This window comes from Oncorhynchus nerka, linkage group LG15 (assembly GCF_034236695.1).
Source record: "Oncorhynchus nerka isolate Pitt River linkage group LG15, Oner_Uvic_2.0, whole genome shotgun sequence".
In the NCBI taxonomy this organism is placed as follows: domain Eukaryota; kingdom Metazoa; phylum Chordata; class Actinopteri; order Salmoniformes; family Salmonidae; genus Oncorhynchus; species Oncorhynchus nerka.
Window position 1 is genome coordinate 48623270 of NC_088410.1, and position 23923 is coordinate 48647192.

The following is a 23923-nucleotide window of genomic DNA, read 5'->3' on the forward strand; positions in this document are numbered from 1 at the left end:
CTCAGGGTAATGCCTTGTGCCCTTGCCCAGTGACCCAGAACCGCAGGCCTTTGTTCACTGTACTGGTTTGACCAGATATGTTTCCCGTCTGGGGGGGCGACGACATGTTTAGCCCCTGAGAAACGGCCCTTAGTGTCAGTGGTCCTTTGAGTGTTGTGTGTGTGTGTGTACATGTGTGTAAGAGAAAGTACATATGTGTGATTTTTTTGTGTGTTTTTTTTTAGGTTCTGTGTGTAGGGAATACAAATCAAATTGTATTTCTCACATGTGTCGAATACAACAGGTGTAGACCTTACAGTGAAATGCCTACTTACAAGCCCTTAACCAACAATGATTTAAGAAGTTAAGCAGAAAAATGTGTTAAGTAAAAAATAGACAAGTAAAGTTGTAAATAATTAACCAGCAGCAGTAAAATAACAATAGCAACAGCGAGGCAATATACAGGGGGTACCAGTACAGAGTCAGTGTGCGGGGCACCGGTTAGTCAAGGTAATTGATGTAATATGTACATGTAGGTAGAGTTAAAGTGACCATGAATAGATAAACAGAGTAGCAGCAGCATAAAAGTGGGGTCTGGGCAGCCCTTTGATTAGCTGTTCAGAAGTTTATGGCTTGGGGGTAGAAGCTGTTAAGAAGTATTTTGGACCTAGACTTGGCGTTCCGGTACCGCTTGCCGTGCGGTAGCAGAGAGAAGTCTATGACTAGGGTGGCTGGAGTCTTTGGCAATTTTTAGGGCCTTCCCCTGACACCGCCTGGTGTAGAGGTCCTGGATGGTGGGAAGCTTGGCCCCAGTGATGTACTGGCCGTACACATCAGGATGCTCTCGATGGTGCAGCTGTAGAACCTTTTGAGGATCTGAGGACCCATGCCAAATCTTTTCAGTCTCCTGAGGGGGAATAGGCTTTGTAGTGCCTTCTTCACAACTGTCTTAGTGTGTTTGGACCTTGATAGTTTGTTGGTGATGTGGACACCAAGGAACTTGAAGTTCTCAACCTGCTCCTCTCTGTTTGTGTATAAGAGAAAGTATGTGTGTGATTTGTATATATTAGGTTCTGTGTGTGTAGGGAGTTGCTTTCAAGGGAGACACTGTTTTGTCACGGTGTGTGTAAGTGAGAGGTTGATTCGTAGATAGAAGCTGTGTTAAAGGGAGATTTTGGTTGTTTATCTACATACCAAGTCAGACGCAATGTATCTGTCTAGTCCCCTGCTTTTGAGAGGAGCTGGCCACTGTATCAGGATACTTTATGGGACGGCAGGTAGCCTAGTGGTTAGAGCGTTGGATTAGTAACCGGAAGGTTGCAAGATCAAATCCCCGAGCTGCCAAGGTAAAAATCTGTCATTCTGCCCCTGAACATGGCAGTTAACCCACTGTTCCTAGGTCGTCTTAACTGACTTGCCTATTTTAAATAAAGGTAAAATACTTCCAGCACTTGTGCTAGGCTAACGTTATGCTAACTTCAATCAACTGCACAAAGAGACAAAGATAAACAACCTACATCATGCAGTATCCCTTTAAAGGAGATTGTATTGTTTGGTGTTTTTTTTTTTTTTCTCAATCAGAACCATGCTCAGGGCCCACAGACACCCAGAGGTACACTTCGCTCTTGCTCTCTCTATCTCTTTTTCTCTCTGTGATCTATCTATCATCCGTGACCTCTACAGAGTGTGTGTTGGCTCAGGCCCACCTCACAGGCAGCCACCATCCAACACAAACACTTCTCCCCCCCTTTTCTCCCTTACCCTCTCTACACTATCCACTCTCCTCTCACTCCCCTTGTGTTGAACCCCCGCTCTCTTTTTCCTATGTTTCTTACTGTAGCCCCGTTTTCTCTCTTACTGTTGTACTCTATCCTCTCCTCAAGGTTCTCTCTCTCTCTCCTTCTTTCCCTTCCTATTGATCCCTCTCCTTTCTCTTGTCCTTCTTTACCTTCCTCACTTCCTTCCCTCCCTCCTACTATCCCTCCCTTCCTCTCAAGTCAGCACATGCCTCCCTTCCAAAGGAGGCTGGTGGGAGGACCTATAAGAGGACGGGTTCATTGTAACTGCTGGAATGGAATTAATGGAACGGAGTCAAACATGTGGTCGCCATTTGTTTGATGTGCTTGATTTTTGTTCCATTTATTCCATTCCAGCCATTCCAATGAGCATGTTCTCCCATAGCTCCTGCCACTAGCGGCCTCTGTTCCACTCCCAGGTTTCTGTTTCACATTACCAAGTATGTCATTAATTATGGCGAGCAAACAAACTCTCTGCGGTCTTCTCTGTCCTATTGTCTATTTTCCTCTCCTAAGCCGTGAGTTATGGACCTGCGACTGACTGTACAGCGAAGCGAGACGCACCCCCGCTCTGGGCCCCCGAATGTAGGTAGTATAGAGCATAGAAGAACAGTAGTACACTCCCCACACACCCAAGTAGAAACACACAATCTTGCGCACAGACACACTTTTAGAAACGCACAATCATGTGCACACACACCAAAACATGCGCACACACTGTGTGGAACACCCACACACACAATCAGGGCCAGGACGATACCAGCGGATATAACTACTTTAGGAAAACGTCATTATGTTGCCACCCAGAGTCACATTTGATTTATTTATTAAGCTATAGCACACAATATTTTGCATACAGCAGGTTTTGAAAGGACCAAAGAGTTTGATCTACCTCGTGTTTAAATTTTTTGCTATCAAAAAAAAATATTGCGATACTGGTATCTTCACAGCCCTAACACAACTGCACTGAAACACACAAATGCGTATGCACCCCCCCCCACACACACACACACTAATTTTCTCCATTGTTCTAAGCACAGCTGGTCCCTTTGTTGTGCTTATCTCTTTCTCTGGCAGAGGCAGTGGAGCTCCAACATTAGGACGGACTTAAAGCCTGTCGCATGCTATCCAGTCGCAACTTGGCGCGCCTGTTCGCACATACTGTATATTATGATGACATTTTGTGATGTTTTGGAGTTCGGCAGAGATTTTGCTTCGGATGTTTGTTCACACTACATTTTTCCTTGAGGAAAGTAGAAGTTCGCTTGCACCAAACATCTTAGCCTGATGTAAAATTAAGTTACAAATGCCTCCCTGGCAAAAACGAGAAAATGAATGACACATTTCTTGATTTATCTTAAATGAATTCAGACTATGTTGAGGAACTGCGCTAGAATGGTGCCGAATGAGATGGCTGCTGTTTTACGATCCCCGTAACCAATTGTGCAATTTTGTATGTTTTTTCAAGTTATTTGTAAGTTATTTTGCACATAATGTTTCTGCCACTGTCTTATGACCGGAAATAGCTTCTAGATGTCAGGACAGTGATTACTCACCCCATACTGGAAGAATAATTTTTGGATGGGAAGGATTTACTTCAGACGCCTGATAAGGCCGTCAATCACCGTCATCTGCAGGAGAAAGAGACGGAGGTATCGTGGACGAAGATCCGGGTGCTTTGTTAGGATCCGTTGCCGAGAGGGTAATCGAACTTTACCATCGGTCCTATTAGCCAAAATACAATCAATTGATAATAAAAATAGATGAACTGCGATCACATATATGCTACCAACGGGATATTAAAAACGAATGTCTTATGTTTCACCGAGTCGTGAACGAATGTCCTAAACGAACGACATGAATAACATACAGCTGGCGGGATAGAACAGTGGCCTCTGGTAAGACCAGGGGTGGCGGTCTATGTATATTTCTCAACAACAGCTGGTGCACGAAATATAAGGACGTCTCAAGGTGTTGCTTGCCTGAGGTAGAAAATCTCATGATATGCTGTAGACCACACAATTTACCAAGAGTTTATCTTAATTTTTCGTAGCTGTCTACATACCACCACAAACCGATGCTGGCACTAGGACCGCACTCAATGAGCTGTATACCGCCATAAGTAAACAGGAAAATGCTCATCCAGAGGCGGCGCTCTTAGTGGCGGGGGACTTGAATGCAGGAAAACTCAAATCCGTTTTATCTATTTTCTACCAGCATGTTACATGTGTAACCAGAGGGGAAAAAACTCTAGACCACCTTTACTCCACATACAAAGCTCTACCTTGCCCTCCATTTGGCAAATCTGACCATAATTCTAACCTCCTGATTCCTGCGTACAAACAAAAACTAAAGTAGGAAGCACCAGTGACTTGGTCAATAAGAAAATGGTCAGATGAAGCCGATGCTAAGCTACAGGACTGTTTTGCTAGCACAGACTGGAATATGTTCCGGGCTCCCGAGTAGCGCAGCGGTCTAAGGCACTGCATCTCAGTGCAAGAGGTCACTACAGTCCCTGGTTTGAATCCAGGCTGCATCACATCCGGCTGTGATTGGGAGTCTCATAGGGCGGGGTACAATTGGCCCAGCGTTGTTCTGGTTTGGCCGGGGTAGGCTGTCATTGTAAATAAGAATTTGTTCTTCACTGACTTGCCTAGTTAAATAAAAATATTCTGACATTGAGGAGTACTGGTCACTGGCTTCACAAATAAGTGCATTGATGACATCATCGTCGTCCCTTGCTATGCCCTCCGACAAACCATCAAACAGGCCGATGTGAGTAGGACCTCTAAACAGGTCAACTTTCAGAAGGCAGACGTGTACTCTGAGCATGCGCTGACCAACTGGCAAGTGTCCTCACTGACAGTTTCAAACTGTCCCTGACTGAGTCTGTAATAGCAACATGTTTCAAACCGACCACCACGGCCCCTTTGCCTAGAACACTAAGGTAACCTGCCTAAATGACTACCGACCCATAGCACTCACATCTGTAGCCATGAAGGGCTTTGAAAGGCTGGTCATGGTTCACCTCAACACCATTATCCCAGAAACCCTAGACCCACTCCAATTTGCATACCACCCCAACAGATCCACAGCTGATGCAGTCTCTGTTGTACTCAACACTGCCCTTTCCCTCCTGGACAAAAGGAATACCTATGTGAGAGTGCTATTCATTGACTACAGCTCAGTATTCAACACCATAGTGCCCTCAAAGCTCATCACTAAGATGGGGACTAAACACCTCCCTCTGCAACTGGATCCTGGACTTCCTGACAGGCCGCCCCCAGGTGGTAAGGATAGGTAACAACACATCCGCCATGATGATAATCAACACGGGGGCCCCTTGCGGTGCGTGCTCAGTCCCCTCTTGTACTCACTGTTCACTCATGACTCCATGGCCAGGCATGACTCCAACACCTTCATCAAGTTTGCCGATGACACAACAGTGATAGGCCTGATCACCAACAACGATGAGACCGCCTATATGGAGGAGTTCAGAGACCTGGCCGTTTGGTGCCAGGATAACAACCTCTCCCTCAACGTGATTAAGACAACGGAGATAATTGTAGGTGACCGGAAAAGGAGGTCCACATCACCAACAAACTATCATGGTCTAAACACACTAAGACAGTTGTGAAGAGGGCACTACAAAGCCTATTCCCCCCTCAGGAGATTGAAATGATTTGGCATGGGTACAGTTGCACCATCGAGAGCATCCTGACGGTTTGCATCACTGCCTGGTATGGCAACTGCTCGGCCTTCGACAGCAAGGCACTACAGAGGGTAGTGCGTATGGTTAGTACATCACTGGGGCCAAGCTTCCCGCCATCCAGGACCTCTGTAACAGGTGGTGTCAGAGGAAGGCCTTAAATTGTCAGACTCCAGCCACCCTAGTCATAGACTGTTCTCTCTGCTACCGCACGGCAAGCGGTACCGGAGCACCAAGTCTTGGTCCAAAAGGCTTAACAGCTTCTACCCCCAAGCCATAAGAATCCCGAACAGCTAATCAAAGGGCTGCCCAGACCCCTCTTTTACTGCTGTTACTCTCTGTTTATCATCCATGCATGGTCACGTTAACTCTACCTACATGTACATATTACCTCGACTAACCGGTGCCCTCGCACATTGACTCTGTACTGGTACCCCCTTTATATAGCCTCGCTATTGTTATTTTACTGATGCTGTTTAATTGTTTTTATTTTTTATTTGATATATTTTCTTCTTAAAGCGTTTTTGGTTAAGGGCTTGTAAGTAAGCATTTCACTGTAAGGGCTACACCTGTTGTATTCGGCGCGTGTAACAAATACAATTTGATTTGAACTGTACTGTGGCTATTTTGTTGCTACGGTGTCTCGAGGGATAAACGACAGTAATTGTTTCTCTCATTTTGCATGCGACGGTCTTATCCGGGAGTATGCGAGCACAGACGTTCGGTTACGCCTAGCCGAGTTCTGCTAGAAGCTAAACAGTATGTAGTATGAGGACCCCTTAACCCATATCTCAACCCCAGTGGTTTAGTACATGGGCCTACTCTGGCACACACCTGGGAAATGGGCACATATGGCTGGCTGATGATTAATGGGGCATTGCATGAATGTGGAAATGGTTATGTCTCCATGTGTGTATTTTTATTCACTCCATCCTCATTCCCTAGGTCACGGGTTTCATGTTGAAGTTGCAGAGAGAATATTAGGCTTATTAGTGGACTCTCTTGAAAGCTACTTCATGAATCAAGTGAATTGGCAAATAAATTGGGTAAGGATAAGCCTACATTGCATGTGAATAGGCCTGTAGGCTACACGTCAATGCAAGACAGTAGGTTATAAGTCCAACATTACACTGCAATGCTTTACACACGCACACTCTAGGGCCATTCTCCTGGCTTGCTCCCAACCATTTAAGAACTTCGAAAATGTTGAGTTCAGGGGGTATACTCTGAACATTTCCCATATCTGACTACCACTTTTATTACTCATCTTCTGTTGTTTTCCCTCTGTGTCTACGTGCAAGTATTCCACCGTCATAATCTGCGTCGTGAAAACCAAGGCTTATGAATGCGTTGAACACAGCCTGTGGCGTATTGAACATCTGGCTTTGATTGGCCCTCCTCTTTGCCTTGGTGGAGCTGTTCATATTAGTCCTCCCTCCTTGCACCTGGTCTCAAACTCGCTCGCTTTTACTAGCCTCTCTCGTTCCTGTCGAAAGTTTGTGTACAATTTTATGGACAACACTGCCTTAGTTTGTTCAATCAGGCTGTAATACACAATTAATTGGTGTATAGACACATCCTGAAACGAATGCCTGCAGAATCGTGTAAATGGTCACTACAAGCCAGATTTTAAACTTATTCTTATTTTAGACAACTAGAGGAATGTATTAATGAAAATGGTATATTCAAGTTTTCAATCTTCAAAAACATTATATATATATATATATATATATATATATTTTTTTTTTAAAGGTATGGATTGTTCTCCATCCTCCCCTGATTCAGAATATTTTAATTGTCATGGCATGCTTTGTTCAATAGCTATTGATGAGAGAACCAAATAGTTTTATATTGGATAGGCCTAACTTTAGCTTGGTGCCAAAGCAAACCATATAAGCTACCTACTGACTCTCTAAGTGATGTTAACATTACTATCCTGTGGATATTTTTGATTCAAATTTTGAGCAGCTGAAGGACAAACCGAGTAAAGCTAGAAGCATGGTCATTCATCATACTTATTGTACTTAAGGGAGCAGAGTAGAGACACAGATGGATACAGTGCCTTGCGAAAGTATTCGGCCCCCTTGAACTTTGCGACCTTTTGCCACATTTCAGGCTTCAAACATAAAGATATTAAACTGTGTTTTTGTGAAGAATCAACAAGTGGGACACAATCATGAAGTGGAACGACATTTATTGGATATTTCAAACTTCTTTAACAAATCAAAAACTGAAAAATTGGGCGTGCAAATTATTCAGCCCCTTTACTTTCAGTGCAGCAAACTCTCTCCAGAAGTTCAGTGAGGATCTCTGAATGATCCAATGTTGACCTAAATGACTAATGATGATAAATACAATCCACCTGTGTGTAATCAAGTCTCCGTATAAATGCACCTGCACTATGATAGTCTCAGAGGTCCGTTAAAAGCGCAGAGAGCATCATGAAGAACAATGAACACACCAGGCAGGTCCGAGATACTGTTGTGAAGAAGTTTAAAGCCGGATTTGGATACAAAAAGATTTCCCAAGCTTTAAACATCCCAAGGAGCACTGTGCAAGCGATAATATTGAAATGGAAGGAGTATCAGACCACTGCAAATCTACCAAGACCTGGCCGTCCCTCTAAACTTTCAGCTCATACAAGGAGAAGACTGATCAGAGATGCAGCCAAGAGGCCCATGATCACTCTGGATGAACTGCAGAGATCTACAGCTGAGGTGGGAGACTCTGTCCATAGGACAACAATCAGTCGTATATTGCACAAATCTGGCCTTTATGGAAGAGTGGCAAGAAGAAAGCATTTTCTTAAAGATATCCATAAAAAGTGTCGTTTAAAGTTTGCCACAAGCCACCTGGGAGACACACCAAACATGTGGAAGAAGGTGCTCTGGTCAGATGAAACCAAAATTGAAATTTTGGCAACAATGCAAAATGTTATGTTTGGCGTAAAAGCAACACAGCTCATCACCCTGAACACACCATCCCCACTGTCAAACATGGTGGTGGCAGCATCATGGTTTGGGCCTGCTTTTCTTCAGCAGGGACAGGGAAGATGGTTAAAATTGATGGGAAGATGGATGGAGCCAAATACAGGACCATTCTGGAAGAAAACCTGATGGAGTCTGCAAAAGACCTGAGACTGGGACGGAGATTTGTCTTCCAACAAGAAAATGATCCAAAACATAAAGCAAAATCTACAATGGAATGGTTCAAAAATAAACATCCAGGTGTTAGAATGGCCAAGTCAAAGTCCAGACCTGAATCCAATCGAGAATCTGTGGAAAGAACTGAAAACTGCTGTTCACAAATGCTCTCCATCCAACCTCACTGAGCTCGAGCTGTTTTGCAAGGAGGAATGGGAAAAGATTTCAGTCTCTCGATGTGCAAAACTGATAGACATACCCCAAGCGACTTACAGCTGTAATCGCAGCAAAAGGTGGCACTACAAAGTATTAACTTAAGGGGGCTGAATAATTTTGCACGCCCAAAATGTCGTTCCACTTCATGATTGTGTCCCACTTGTTGTTGATTCTTCACAAAAAAATAGTTTTATAGCTTTATGTTTGAAGCCTGAAATGTGGCAAAAGGTCGCAAAGTTCAAGGGGGCGGAATACTTTCGCAAGGCACTGTATTTCACTAGATTTATAAATATGAAGCATCCGGTTGGCGTTTCCTCTCACTACCAAATATGGTAGTGAGAGGAAGCCCACTGGCGGGCAGTGGGAGAAGATGGTTCGAGATGGATTTTGGCCTACATTCTGCACATTTTATCGTCGATTCAACATTTGAAGCAGCAGTTTGGAAGCGAGTGCAAAAGGCTATTTGAGTTATTGCACACAATCACTTCACAGAGCAGGTTTATACAGAACGTACCGCGTCTTCCGCCAACCAATCATGTCAATGTGGAGCTATACAGAGCCTATGCAACGTACCAAAAAAAAAAAAAGATGTATGGTACTTGATTTGGCCTCCGCAGACCTCTGGAAGCTTCACAACTGCATCACACCCTCTATACGGAGCCTCCGAACCACATTGCCGCTTTAAGTTTAAATGTAGCCGATTTTTAAACTCCGCTCCACCATTTACGATGGAGTTGAGCGGAGACTGTGTGTGCAGACTTGAGCATTTACACACATTGTTCTGTGTCATTGCAGGCTATTTTTTGGGGGGGTTCATAAATAAGTTGTTTTTGATTACTTCGTTTTATGTAACTTCGGGGCTCCAGTCCGATGGGTACACTAGTGGACACTCAACTCGGCTACTTTACATGTCATTTTATTAAACATTCTGGCTTGTAAGGATACTTTTCAGGGTTTTGTAGTCATTCGTTTCAGGCTGTATATACCAACTAATTGGGTTTTACAGGCGGATTAATCAGACGAACGCTGCCTGTGCCTGCTGTAGTAGACTAGTGTCGCACGCTTTTGCATCGGAGCTGCCTCCTCGCTGACTCTGTCCGACATGATAAAAAAAAAAAACGAGTGCCGTCCAGGCCAGCAGGTTAAGTGGAATGTCAGGCGGTTCGTAATGAATAGGAGCCGCTTTGTCTGACCCTTCCATAGACAGAAGAACTCAAAAGCACGCACCACTCTCTGATTTACGACCTTGCGCGGTGTCAAGGGAGTTTTATCGATGTGTTTTGCGAGCCGGATCGTTAATCAAACAGTGGCGGCAGAAAGTTGAGGTAAAATCCGAAGGGACGACGACACTTTGTCGGTGGTCGTTTTTCATGGGCGCAGCTGGAGTTGAAAGAGACATCAGGGTGGTGAGGACTCGGATGATTGTTTGCAAGCAAATCAATTTGGCACGGAGAGGTGAGAAGGGCTGTAACCCTATAAGCAGATAATCTACTGGGCAATGAGAAGGAGTGCTGCTGGTGTGGGAATGGGGGTAGAATGGGGATATATGAAGGATGGGAATTGAGGGTATGTCACTTCATTCAGTGTTTTTTTTTGGTTTTTGGACAAGCCTTTGTTTTGCACAGGTCTGTTCACTGAATTTTGTATGCGTTTCCCACTCACGTGGTGACTGACCCCACGCCGAAACACACGGCACCTAGCGACACTCAGTGACACAGGTGTGTGTTGTGCCACTCTGAAATGGATGATACTCCCAGTCAAAAAGTGACAATCCTGTGAGCCTGTGTGTCTCTTTTTCAAGTGTCACCAACATACTAGAATATCAGAAGACTTCCCTATTACTTGTTGTGTTAAATGAAGATGCAGTCCACAGAGATTTTAAAATGACCTTATTCAATCAAATCCGTTAACCAGGTTTCTAGAGGTTGACCTAAGCCATTTGGATTCATACATTCATCAAATGCAACGATCTTCTGTGTGGAACAGAAATGCACAATATGAAGGCAAAACCCCCATTGTCTCTGTGACTAGAAGAATGTGACAGCCATTCTTAACAATTGGGATTGAGTAGTGTCCAGGGGGGTGTAGAGGCACCGTATTTCCTATATAGTGCACTACTTTGACCAGCGCCTTGGGATGCACCCTATCACACACGTGGAGGGCCATTTAAACCCAGAGTTCTGATCTCATCTCCATGTGGAAGCCGTTCCCTTCCCTCTGGTCCTACAGTATTTATGAGTCCTCTCTCCCAATCGCCCCGTTCCTTCCCTGCTTTTTGAATTAAATGTCACTTTTTTTTTTTGTCATGGGGCCACACCTTTTTTTTTTCTTTTTTTCTAGCCGGCGTTTGTCCACCGTACAGTCCTATGCTTTTTCATTCTCCTCTCTCTGCTGTTTCTCTGTCATTCAGTGCCAGTAAGTGCTATTCCATCCCCGCAGTCATTTTTTTTACAGGCACCAGACAGGACAGCCGTTTGTGTTTTTGTAATTACTGCTGAGAGGCGAGGTTATAGACTGGATTTTTTAAATCAGAAGCCTCCCCCTCTTTTCTCCCATCTCTCCGTCTCTGAGAAACATGATGGGCCCACGTTGACGACACATCTGTTACTTACTCGGACAGACACACACACACACACACAAAGGTACCCTGTTGACGTGGGGCCTGGGTCCAGCTATGTAGTTTGCTGCGGGCTGGAGATGTAAGGCGAGCCAAGACAAACACACAGCCGGGCCGTTTGAGGCCTTTTCCCCTCCGTGGCGCCTCTAACGTGTAGACCAATTTCTTTTCCCTGATGTTGCTTGTCCAACAGACTTTGGGTACATCCTAAATGGCTGCCTATTCCCTTAATAGTGTACTAGTTTTGATCAGAGGCCATAGGGCTCCACTATATAGGGAATAGGCAACCATTTGGGATACAGTTTGGATATCTGACATTTTTGGCAGGACTTAATTTGAGTCTTTCTTGGATCAAGGCCCCACAGAATATTCTAGATGATATTTACCTGTCCATGGGTAGTAAATTTATCATTTTAACAACCCCAGTTGATTGGACACTAGGTAGGTTACAATAAAATGTTCCATTGGCAGATCGGAGTTGTCGCTGCCGAGAGGCAAAGACTATAAAGTTTTTTTTCAAATGAGCTGAATGGAGCTATCAGCGTATGCCTCCCGCACATCAGAAAGCTGACACCACACACACACACACACAGACATAACCCCGATTTAGGAGCAAGCCCTAAGCTTTTATTTACCCAGTTGTCATGGGGGAAGTTGTTCAAACCTGTTGCTTAGCTGTGGAGGACACGAGGATGGCTCGGCCCGACCGCAGGTGTTTGTGTGAAATGTCTATGTTATTTTGCGTGTGCTTTTGTGTGTTTGTGCTGTGTGTTTTTTGCGCATGTGTTTGTGTGTGTGTATGGGCGACAGACCGAGAGAGAGAAAGGCAGAGAGGGTAACAGATGTGAGCTGTATTGTCAGTGCGTGTGGACGGGCAGAGACCAGGTGCAGGCTTTGTTTCCAGCCTTAAGTCCACTCTCACCCCGCTGCATTCAGTGCCTCGTGTCTTTACCCCTCCTCCCTCTATCCCTCTCTCCCTCCTCCTTCCCTTGGAACACAGTATTGTGTCTCTCCCCTTGGCTGGGGGAGCTGGGGCCCTTCTGTCCCCTCTTTCTCCATCACAGGTGACTGTTGGGGGTCCCAGCTGGCCAGCCTCTTGCCCGATTAGATCCATATGGCGGGGGGAATTGAGGCAGCAATGGTAGCGGTGATGGTGCTAAGGGGCCGACAGCTTAAACCCTTTGGTGTCCTTGGCTTTGCGGGCAGCCTTCTTCTTGTCCTCGTTTTGACTAACTCTTTCTCTCTCTCTTTTTCATTCTTTCTCTCTATGTATATATCGATCTCCTGAGTTTTGTCGGAGTGCGGGGGTGGTAGTTAGGTGGGTGCAATGGTCCTTTTTTTGTTTTGTCATTTCTTTTACATGGATTTCTAAGCATTCAGAGCGTAGAACTACCGAGGCCTTTTGATGGAAATGTATCTTTCTAAAAACACAATTAGAATTAGTCATTTAGAAGCGCTCTACGTGTCTCGCTTGTGAAGCGAAAGGCGGGGTCATTTAGACTATTTACTAAAATGCAGAAGCTCTTTTCCGTTTGTTGTTTGAGACATTGGTGTCGTCGTTGTGGGACTGTCACATAGTCTATCAGGTGTCCTTGATTTAAATAACGTTTGGCTATGTGTGGGTCGGAATGGCCACACGCCAGGAAATATCCCAGAGTTTTTGACTTGATGTGTTGTGCACTGAATGTTGCAGCATGGGTACTGACCAAGACGAGATGGAGAGCAGACATTACACCGGATTTAAAGTCTCTGCACTGGCTGCTTGTGTCTTTTTTAAAATTAAAAATACAAATAAAATTGAATTCGTTTTAAGATTCTTCTATTGCTTTTTAAATCAAGCTATGATTGTGCACCCCAATACATGTCAAGACATGGCTATGAGTTGTAGATCCATAAATATATATTTTGACCAATGGGTAAAATATGTTAATGATGTATAAAATCCTATTAAACAAAACAATGGTCCAAACCTCGTCTCTTATCTGTTCAAAAGTTATTGGAGTTTTTACCCTTGTAGGATGGTCAGAATTAGGATAACTAAATCAATGGAGGCCAGAGAGAAATTCTGTGCAAGAATTAAGGCTCACTTTCCCCAACTCATTATCTTCTCGAATCTGCAGGACATAAAACAATATAGAGGTAAACTGGATCTTAATTTTAGTATACCAATGATTAATTCTAAATACCTCTTTTTTTCTCTCTAATATTTCTCACAAAAAGAAGCATATTTCTGTGAAATGTCAATGGAGCACTGGACGTACACCAAGCATTTTAATTTCATTGCTGTTCAGCTCATGTCATATGCTAATTTTGCTACCCACAAAAATACCTTTTTTAAGACTCCGATAAAATCCTCAAAAGTTGTTACAAGAAACATGTCAACAGAGCTCTGTGCTTATTATCAGATGTATTAGGTTACACAATCTTGAGTTTTTGGGATATAATGATATGTTAAAGACCCCACTGAACGATTCCGAACATAAATAATTAGATTTGTCTTGGTAAAATGTACAATGAACAAAAGAGAAACACAACATGTCAAGTGTTTTGTTTCATGAGCTGAAATGAAAGATCCCAGAAATGTTCCATATGCGCACAAAAGCTTATTTCTCTCAAATGTTGTGCACAAATGTGTTTACATCTCTGTCATTTCTCCATTGCCAAGGTAATTTATCCACCTGACAGGTGTGGCATATCAAGCAGCTGATTAAACCGCATGATCATTATACAGGTGCACCTTGTGCTGGGGAAAATAAAAGGCCACTCTAAAATATGCAGTTTTGTCTCACAACACAATGCCACAGATGTCTCCAATTTTAAGGGAGCGTGCAATTGGCATGCTGATTGCAGAATTGTCCACCAGAGTTAAATTTTCACCATATTTGGCCACCATAAGCCACCTCCAATGTCGTTTTAGAGAATTTGGCAGTACGTCCAACTGGCCTCACAACCTCCGACCACGTGTGTGGCATTGTGTGGGCTAGCGGTTTGCTGATGTCAATGTTGGGAATCGAGTGCCCCATGGTGGCTGTGGGATTATGGTGTGGGCAGGCATAAGCTATGGACAACAAACACAATTGTATTATATCAATGGAAATTTGAATGCGCAGAGATACCGTGTCAAGATCCTGAGGCCCATTTTCGTGCCATTCATCCGCCGCCATCACCTCATGTTTCAGCATGATAACGCATGGCCCCATGTCGCAAGGATCTGTAAACAATTCCTGGACGCTGAAAATGTCCCAGTTCTTCATGCTCACCAGACATGTCACCCATTGAACATGTTTGGGATGCTCTGAATCAACGTGTACGACAGCGTGTTCCCGCCCGTATCCAGCAACTTTGCACAGCCATTGAAGACGAGTGGGACAACATTCCACAGGCCACAATCAACAGCCTGTTCAACTCTATGCGAAGGAGATGTGTCGCTCTGCATGAGGCAAATGGTGGTCACACCAGATAGGGACTGTTTTCTGATCCACGCCCTACTTTTTTTTTTTAGGTTTCTGTGACCAACAGATGCATATCTGTATTCCCATAAATTAGGGCCTAATGAATTTATTTCAATTAACCGATTTCCTTATATGAACTAACTCAGTAAAATCATTAATTGCTGCATGTTGCTTTTTTATTTTTGTTTAGTATAGTTTATAACATAAGGATGTAAAATTTCATCACCAATGCATGTTTTCAATCCACTCGGGGCACCCTATAACGGGTATTCAACTCTGACCCCTACGAGGTCAGGATCCTGCTGTTCTACTTGATAATTAATTGTACACTCCTGGTGTCTCAGGTCTAAATCAGTCCCTGATTAGAGGGGAACAATGAAACGAATGCAGTGGAACTGGCTTCAAGGTCCAGAGTTGAGGTTGGAGACCCTATAGCATGCTTCATTTCCTTTCTTGTATCCTTGTTTCCTTTCCTTCATCCCAGTATGAGACTCAAAGCTTTTGTATCGGATGACATCTAATTGACATTTCTGTACCACACTCCTATCTCAGTCACTCTTATCAACTAAACATGCTTCAACTTCTTTTATCTGCATTTGTCATCTGATTACCCACTCAAATATAACACAATTACCCTCAAGACACACACACACGTCGCATTTGATCTAGTTATTAAATGCAGTGACTCTTTTACGGGCCATGAGGGAATAGACCACAGCAAGGAGGATGTCGGCCATTCCAGTTCACTGCTTCATCTGTTTCTCAAAACCGATCTACCCCCAGCTGAGTGACACTCTCCACAGCTGTTAGATTGCTTATTAGAGTGGGAGATTGGAGACACCTGGTGCACAGGAGATATCTCTCTGTATAGAATAAGAAAATAACATGAACGATTTAAGAGGTAGGCTGTGTCCAAATGTGCGTACTTCCGTCCTACGTAGTGGGCCGTTGAAGGTCACAATTTTTTTCCTTCAGTTTTATAGTCGGCCTAAGTAATATTTCGATAAATTAGTATTTTAAATGCCCAGATGTCCTACTCATTTCGGCTTTTCATCTAGTAGAATTTGCTGCACACTCTTGAGGAAGACTATTGTCTTTTCACGCCCACATGTGTTCGACAGCTGATAATCAGAATAGAGGAACAATTCTCGACAAAGATCACCGATTTGGCGCGGAACAAGTGCGATTCCGTATTTGATGCCTTCTCAGTATGGATGAGTAGTAATGTTTATTTGTTTCATATGGCATATGTTTGTACTAAACAGGATGTAGTATGATTAGTAGTAATACACAGTAGGCAGATTAAAGGACCAATGCAGCTGTTATCTCAAAATCAAATAATTTCATGGTAACAATAAAGGACCTTACTGTGATTTGTTTTCAATTACAATAGTCAAATCATTTTTTTTTTTTAAATGGCTTCTTAGCAAAGAGCAATTTCTCAAGCAATAATGTTGCGAGGACTGTCTGGGAGTGTTCTGAGTAGGGAAGGTAAACCTAAAAGCTATCTATTCCAGTCTATTCTAATCTATTGTATTACCCTTTTGCATGAATTATTTTAATTTGTAATTTTTTTATAAATAAACCAGCTCTTTGAAACAACTTCAGGGACTGCACATTCCCATTAAAAAATAGAAGCTATGGAACGGGCCTCAAGTCATTCTAGATTGTATTTCTATGTACACTACAGCATTACTTTTTGTTTTCTTTGTTCTCTCTATGGTTGTCCTTTTTTTCCCCCTTTTGTTTACTTCTCCCATCCATATCAGGGATATGGTGACAGGTGGCACTCAGGCCAGCGAGACAAACTTCTTGCACAAGGCAAATATTGACTGGTAAACACAGGTGTCTTTTTGAGCTAATGCTGAACCATATTCTTTATACCCTAATAGTGTGTGTTTGTTTGTTTGGGCTGACGTGCCAGCTGCTTGACGTGTCCTTCAGACTGACAGTAGGAGGGGTCTCTGGTGCAAGGCAAAAAAATAAAAAAAATAAAAATGGAAGTCGTCCGGCTATGGCCCACTAATGTAAACGTTTACGTTAAATGATCTGTAACGGCGCCGTGCAAATGTCTTCCCGATTTACCTTTGTCATAGCCAAGGTTTCCCAATTTTTGATTTGACTAGTGCGTGATGCTAGAGCTGTGTGGGGTACTGTAGTAAATCATGCTACAAAATTGGCTTCGTAAGAAAGCGTTCTCGTAATACACTGTCCGTTCAAGTACTGGCCATGTCCGAATAACCATACTTAAGTCCTAAATATTAAGCATTTAAAGTTTTAGTAAGTAGTATGTCCTGGTAGAAATGTTATTTAAAAATCCTGGGAAAATGACTTCTTGAAAAGAGTGTGAACCCTGACAGTGTTGTCTTCTGACCTGAGGCGGATGTATTGAAGCGAAGCACAAATCAAATTGTATTTGTCACATGTTTTGTAAACAACCGGTGTAGACTAAAAGTGAAATGCTTACTTACGAGTCCTAATCCCACAAAGCAGAGTTAAGATAAAGATTTTTTTAAATATATATATATATTGAGAAATAGTGATACGGGGAATAAATACAGTGATTAACAATAGAGTAACCGTAACATGGCTTTACACGCGGCGTACCAGTACATGGAGGTAGGGATCAACTGAAATAAAAATGAATATTTTGAAAGCGATGGAGGGTTGGGTTGCATATCGGTTCAGAATAGAATGCATACTATTTGTGTTGTTGGCACAGCTATTATTGTTATTATTAAGTTCTACATCCCACGGATTGTGCTATTGAGACGTCATCCCCATTTCCTGACCATAAGGATTGTGTGGAGCGTTGGAACCAGGGAGTGAGTGTGCTCCATGCGGCTCCCTGTGACGTGCTGGCACGGAGTGTGTGTGTGTGTGACGGAAGCCCAAAAGGCTGTGTATAGCCCTCCTTCCTGCCCCCTGCTCTAGTGAACAGGTGGAGCGATAGCAGGCAGGCCACGGGATGTGGATGGATGGAGAGCGAGAGGAGGACAAGAAGCGGGAGAAAGGGAGGGTAGAGTCAAAGTGGGGCTCAGGGGCAGAAGGAGCTGTCAAATCGTGGGGTGCAGCGGTTGCAAGCCTGACAGTTCAAGTCGACCCTCGCTGTTGTGTGGGAATGTGTGTGTGTACACGCTTGTGTGCTGGCTTTGATAATTCAAAAAGAAAAGTAACTACTACAAAGCAAGCATATACCTTTTATTGTTTCTTTCCCCTTTTCTGAGGGTTACGTCTACGAGCCAATGAGTCGCGAGGCTTATTGTTTATTTCCACATGCCAAATAACTCCACACTGGAGCCACATGGACAGTGCACCGTCTTTTGCTTTCACCCAAGTTCTTACCCACGTTTCTGTGGCACGCGCTTGCATTTGAAATGCAATATCGCATACGCACTTAAACGTCACTGAAGTACCGGCTATTGCATTCATATGTTTTTGTATGACGAGACAGACACTCGGTTCATAGCATCAAAAGAGCACAATAGTCCCACCCTAAAGCCACGGAACTCCATTGAAAAGAGCCGTTTCACCCAACCTTTGACCCTTTAAAAACCCCGCTTGTCTATTAATCGTCCGTCTAAAAGCAGTTGGAAGCGTCTGATCCACTCCAAATGGAGACAAGATGCAGCCTTCATGCCCCAACAAAGACGCCCTCTGATCCAAAGATTATTACCATCTTTCTCGCTCGCTCGCTCGCTCTCTCTCCCCATCCCCTGATCTGGTGGTCCCATTCATTTCATTCATTGGCCGTGGCATATTGAGAAGTATGCGTTTAACATTCAAAAGCTTTTGCGATCTTGTTAGTAAAGCGTGAAATAGTTTCCCCCCCCCCCCCTTTTTTTTGTTGCTTCTTTCCCCATCTCTCTTCTGCCCCCTGTCCCTCTGGCTCAATGAAAAGCCATTCTTCTCCACGAACACAATGGTTTTTCTTCATTAGCACTTCTGCCATGGATCTCAATGGAGGGGTGGAGGATCGCAAGGCTAGACCTCGAGACATCTGGGTTTCTCTAGTAGGGGCAAAAGGGGGTGGGTGTGGAGGCGGGAAGTTCTGTTGCGTGTTTTCTTTTTCTTTTTCTCTGACAAAGGCAGGGACTTGAAGAGACTACATTGAGAAGATTGAGCTGGATCTGAAAATGTTGGATTGCTTTTCATAGCACGCATGCATGCACACACTGAGGCTTAGGATAGTGTGTGCTTAACTTGAGTGGCTGATGATCAAAACTAGACTTCAAACCTACTTACATGAAATGCTTTTGTCATTTAGCAGACGCTCCTATCCAGAGTGACTTACAGTACTGAGTTCATACATTTTCATACTTATTTTTTCATGCTGGTCCCCCCGTGGGAATTGAACCCACAACTCTGGTGTTGCAAGCTCCATGCTCTACCAACTGAGCTGGGTGTGTGTGTGCCTCGACCACTTAATGCCCACTCCCCACATGCACCTATTGACCACGCCTCCCCTCTTTCTCCCCCTTCAGACAGTGGAGAGAAGAAGACCCCTGCCATGCCCGGCTCTCCTGTGGATGTCAAGACTCATTCCAAACCAGCCCCCAGCAGCAGTGCCACCATGCCCCCCCTGCCCTCCATCAACCCCAGCGGGCCCCGGCCAGCCTCCTTCTCCTCCACCACACGTGAGTACTGCGTTCCCGGGGTGAAGTTTCCCTTCGGTGCAGATCTAAGATCACGTTCTCCTCCCCCAATCCCAAACTTAAAACAGTAGTGGGGGAAATACAAAACTGACCCATGATGAGCTTCTAGGGGCAACTTGACCATAGTCTCGCAGCCACCATGACAGCGCCCACCACCGCTAGCTCCCCCTAGAGGAGCCTCCAAGGACCTGCACGCTTTGGGGTGAATTGTAACTGCATGTGACATCAAGTGAAAATTGTGACTTTAATGGAAGTTATGATTGAACCCTTTAATAGCAAACAGCAGATTTGAGCTGTGATCCATAAATTGATTAGGGCACATGTGTCAAACTCAAAGAAATGAAGACATATGTAAATATACCAAAATCATGTACCACAATCCCCTAATCCAAGGGTGGAAAACTCATTCCACAGAGGGCCGAGTGTCTGCGGGTTTCCGCTCCACCCTTGTACTTGATTGCTGAATTAAGGTCACTAGTAAGGAACTCCCCTCACCTTGTTGTCTAGGTCTTAATTGAAAGGCGAAAACATAAACTCGCAGACACTCTGCCATCCGTGGAATGAGTTTGACACCCCTGGATTATTGGATTGTGGTACATGATTTTGCTATATTTATGTCTTTATTTCTTTGTCGGCCTTAATGGCATTAAATCTTCAACATGATAAAAGATGTGAGGATTCCAGTATGAAAGATTGTGTCAACCCATTCAGTCCAACTCCTCCGATAATTTCTTTGACCTCTCAATTGGCTCTTCTCCCTCCCGCTCCCACCTCTTCCCTCCCCCAGTGACCAATGGGATCCACCACTCCCCACCCATGCTGAACGCCGTGCCCTCGCCGCCCCAGCGCTACAGCAACGGGCCTAGCTCCTCTTCTTCCTCCTCGCTGGCCAATCAGCAGCTCCCGGCCACGTGCGGCGCCAGGCAGCTCAGCAAGCTCAAACGCTTCCTAACGACGCTGCAGCAGTTCGGCAACGACATCTCGCCTGAAATCGGAGAGAGCGTCCGCAACCTGGTGCTGGCCCTCGTGGTGAGTGGTTGATATGTTTTAGGAACAATGGATGGAGACAGCCGTGAGAACCTTGTCACTTTGCGTTGTTCTGTATTGATGTGTTGCATTTGATTTGAGAAGCGATATGATCATTTCCCCTCGGGATAAACTCAATTGAGTTTATTCAAGAGAATTTTATTTCATGGAATGAGATATTTCAGTGTGTGCACTGAACAAAAATATAAACGAAGCATGCAACAATATCACCGATTTTTACTGAATTACAGTTCATATAAGGAAATCAGAAATTCTCCTCAGTTTCATCAGCTGTCCAGGTGCACATTTTCGGGTGGCCTATTGTCCCTAGCACTAGGTGAACCAGTGGTGTGATCATGCTGTTTAATCAGCTTCTTTATATGCCACACATGTCAGGTGGATGGATTATCTTGGCAAAGGAGAAATGCTCACAAATTTGGATGTTAACAAATCTACGCACAACATTTGAGAGAAATAAGCTTTGTGTGTGTGTGTGTGTGTGTAGAACATTTCTGGGATATTTTCTTTCAGCTCATGAAACATGGGGACCAACACTTTATATGTTGCATTTTATATTTTTGTTGAGTATAACATATATGATGTGTTTATTTATGTAGGATTATGTTTTATTTTGGAAGGCACATGCCCATATATTTGCTATATGTGGCCTAAGTGGACAGGCCCCATCTGTAACATATTGTGCACAAATGATAGATAGGTATCAATCTTTCATCTGTCGACAGTTTGATTGACAGTTGAAAGAGAAACTGCTCTGTAGTGTTTGCTCTGGTCACTCGGTGATCAAAGCGATTTTCAAAGTCTATCATCCTGTCCGAGAGCATCCATTTTGACTGATCTACAAATGGACTGATCCACTGTAGTTGGACTATTTATGACGCCAACTGATTTGTAGATCAGTCAGTCTGCAGTTGCTGACGACTGCAACGTGGTTGATCTGAAACACGCACAATGTCAAGCTCAGTGTTGGAGACTTTAAACCTTGAGGGGAACTGTGATTGGCTGATCTCTCCCCTGTGTCCCAGAATTCAACGGTCACCATCGAGGAGTTCCACTCGCGGCTCCAAGAGGCCACCAACTTCCCCCTGAGACCCTTCGTCATTCCCTTCCTCAAGGTAGCACCTACCTCCTCTTTCTATAGAGCTGTCTCCCTTCTCTCTATTTCTGTTACACTCCATTTCCCCTCTCTCTCTGTCTATCTATCCCTTCCTATGTCTTGTTCTCTCGCTATGTGGTAGAAATATTGATGAACTGAATCCAGGCCTGTGCTGTGCGGACGACCGCTTTCTTCTTTGTCCTCTTCAAAAGGTGTTTGATGTTCGAGGGAGGTTTACAATGACTCAAGGACTGCATATAATTAGTCATGAAATCAGGACTGGAAAAAGCAGATGTTTTGCATTCAAGGTAACAGCTAGTGTGCGTCCCAAATGCCATCCTCCCCTCAGCAGCCTCCACTGATGGATTTATCTGTCTATCTCAATGGAGGCTGCCGAGAGGAGCACGGCTCATGAAAATGGCTGGAACGGCGCAAATGGAATGGCATCAAACACATGGAAACCGTGTCCCACCAACCTCCTGTGATATCTATGCTAGCTCTAGTTAAAAGTAGTGCACTATATAGGCGATAGGGTACCGTTTGAGCCCCCTATTCCTTTCATGAAGCGTAGAGGAGCTTCTGGCACAGAATACTCTAATTACACTTCTCTCAGAAATCTTGAACTAATAATAATGCAAATATGGCCATAAATAATGAGAAACCGCAAGTAGACGGTAGCATAATACAAAATTAGGAAAACATGAAAATCATTTCTCTAATTGATTTTTCAACAGCAAGACTGTTGTCGTATAAACAGAGAATTGGGGTTGTGAATGTACATTTATTTATTTATTGCCTTTCGGTCATTCCCAAATAACAATATAGTTCTATGCGTTGACTAAACGAGAAACAGGGGTTGCGCAAGTTTAATTGGGCCTTTGAGTAAATTGGCAACATGGGGGCCTGAAATGGAATACTTTTTAAGAGCTACCCTCATGAGAACCGAACATAAATCTTCCAACCAGTCAAATTGTGCGGTGTTAATGCTCCATTCTTCAGATGGTGAAAATCAGCTCTTTTTCCATGGGTCTTTTTCCTTCACCTTTCAGAACCCCGACCTTCTGAGAGAATAAGAGAAAAAATATTGGTTTCCCTTTTTCTTAATTTACGAGGCTCCCCAACTTCTCCCCCTCCCTCCATCCCTCCCTAGCACCGTGGCAGTGGATAGCTCAAAAAGAAAGCGAGGGAAGAGACCGAGCTCGGAAGTGTGAAACATGACTGTAAACCATTCCCTCCCTCCTTTTATGGGGCTCAGCAGCGCGCCATATGGACTCTGTCGCATTAAAGGAAAGCAGTCGTTCAGCCTTGCCCGGCGCCGCCAATTTCGCATCCGCCCCGCAGAAAAAGAGAACGGCGCTTAACTGACAGACAACATATGTGGCGGACTGATGTAGCGGTGGCCCTGGCTAGGGGGGTCTTAAATGGCGAACGGGGGAACGAGGAAGTCTGTGTAATTATAAGCACACTTGGGCCTGTTGCTCATTAAAAATGGAAGCAGTAATGGAGAGAGGGCGGAGGGAGCCTGCCTCCTCTCATCAGGCTTGGTGGTCATTCTGTTCTGCCTCTGCTCGTCACTCTTTTGCTCTCTTTCCCTTGTCCCTCTCTCTTTACCCCCTACCAGGGTGCCTGCCTTCTGATTGCACCGTGTGATGTTTGTCCTCCGCTTCTGTATCATTCTCTCTCTCTCTCTCCCCTCTTTTCTCTGTCTGTCTCGTTTGACCCCCACAGGCGCTCTCATTCCACTCGGCCTTCTTCGACTACACACACACACCCCAACACGAAGCCCCATTTTTCTCCTTCTATGTACACTGCTCTAATCTTCTCTGCTTCTCTTTTGTCGCGGTTCGTCCAAAGCGAGCGATGGACTATGTGTTTGGGTTTTTGCGGTGATTTACTGAAAGGTGGGCTGCAGAAACAGTCACGGGGCTTACACTAGGCAGACAGATCGAGACGGCGGACATTTTTCTCCCCCTGTAGGGGGGAGGGGTGTGTGAGTCTCTGGCCTCTCAAGGAGAGATCTGCTGTATGTCTGTCTCCCTCTGGGCCTCCTCAGTGAACCGTGTCTGCCTAATGTCTCTGCCGCGTTGCCATGGCATTTCCGCGAGGTCTCCGCAGAGGCTTCACGGCCTTACCGCGACATGCAAATAAGTAAACACATTTTTTTTCACTCAAACTTCACTTTATGAAGTTCATGTTTTTTTTTTTTAAATGACGTG

General features: G+C 44.3%; 1 protein-coding gene across 3 annotated transcripts in view; it reads left to right on the plus strand.

Annotated features, from left to right (window-relative positions):
• The window catches only part of LOC115142837 (protein CBFA2T2-like), a 50769-nt gene that overhangs the window by 18924 nt on the left and 7922 nt on the right, over positions 1 to 23923 (plus strand). For 2 of the 3 annotated variants that reach the window (XM_029682613.2, XM_029682614.2), the window contains exons 2-4: positions 19397 to 19549; positions 20355 to 20596; positions 21637 to 21726. In XM_029682613.2, the coding sequence (XP_029538473.1) occupies positions 19397 to 19549; positions 20355 to 20596; positions 21637 to 21726 (485 nt within the window). Of the gene's footprint in view, positions 1 to 15839; positions 16121 to 19396; positions 19550 to 20354; positions 20597 to 21636; positions 21727 to 23923 lie in introns of those variants that run through there. The other variant, XM_029682615.2, reaches the window with a different exon arrangement.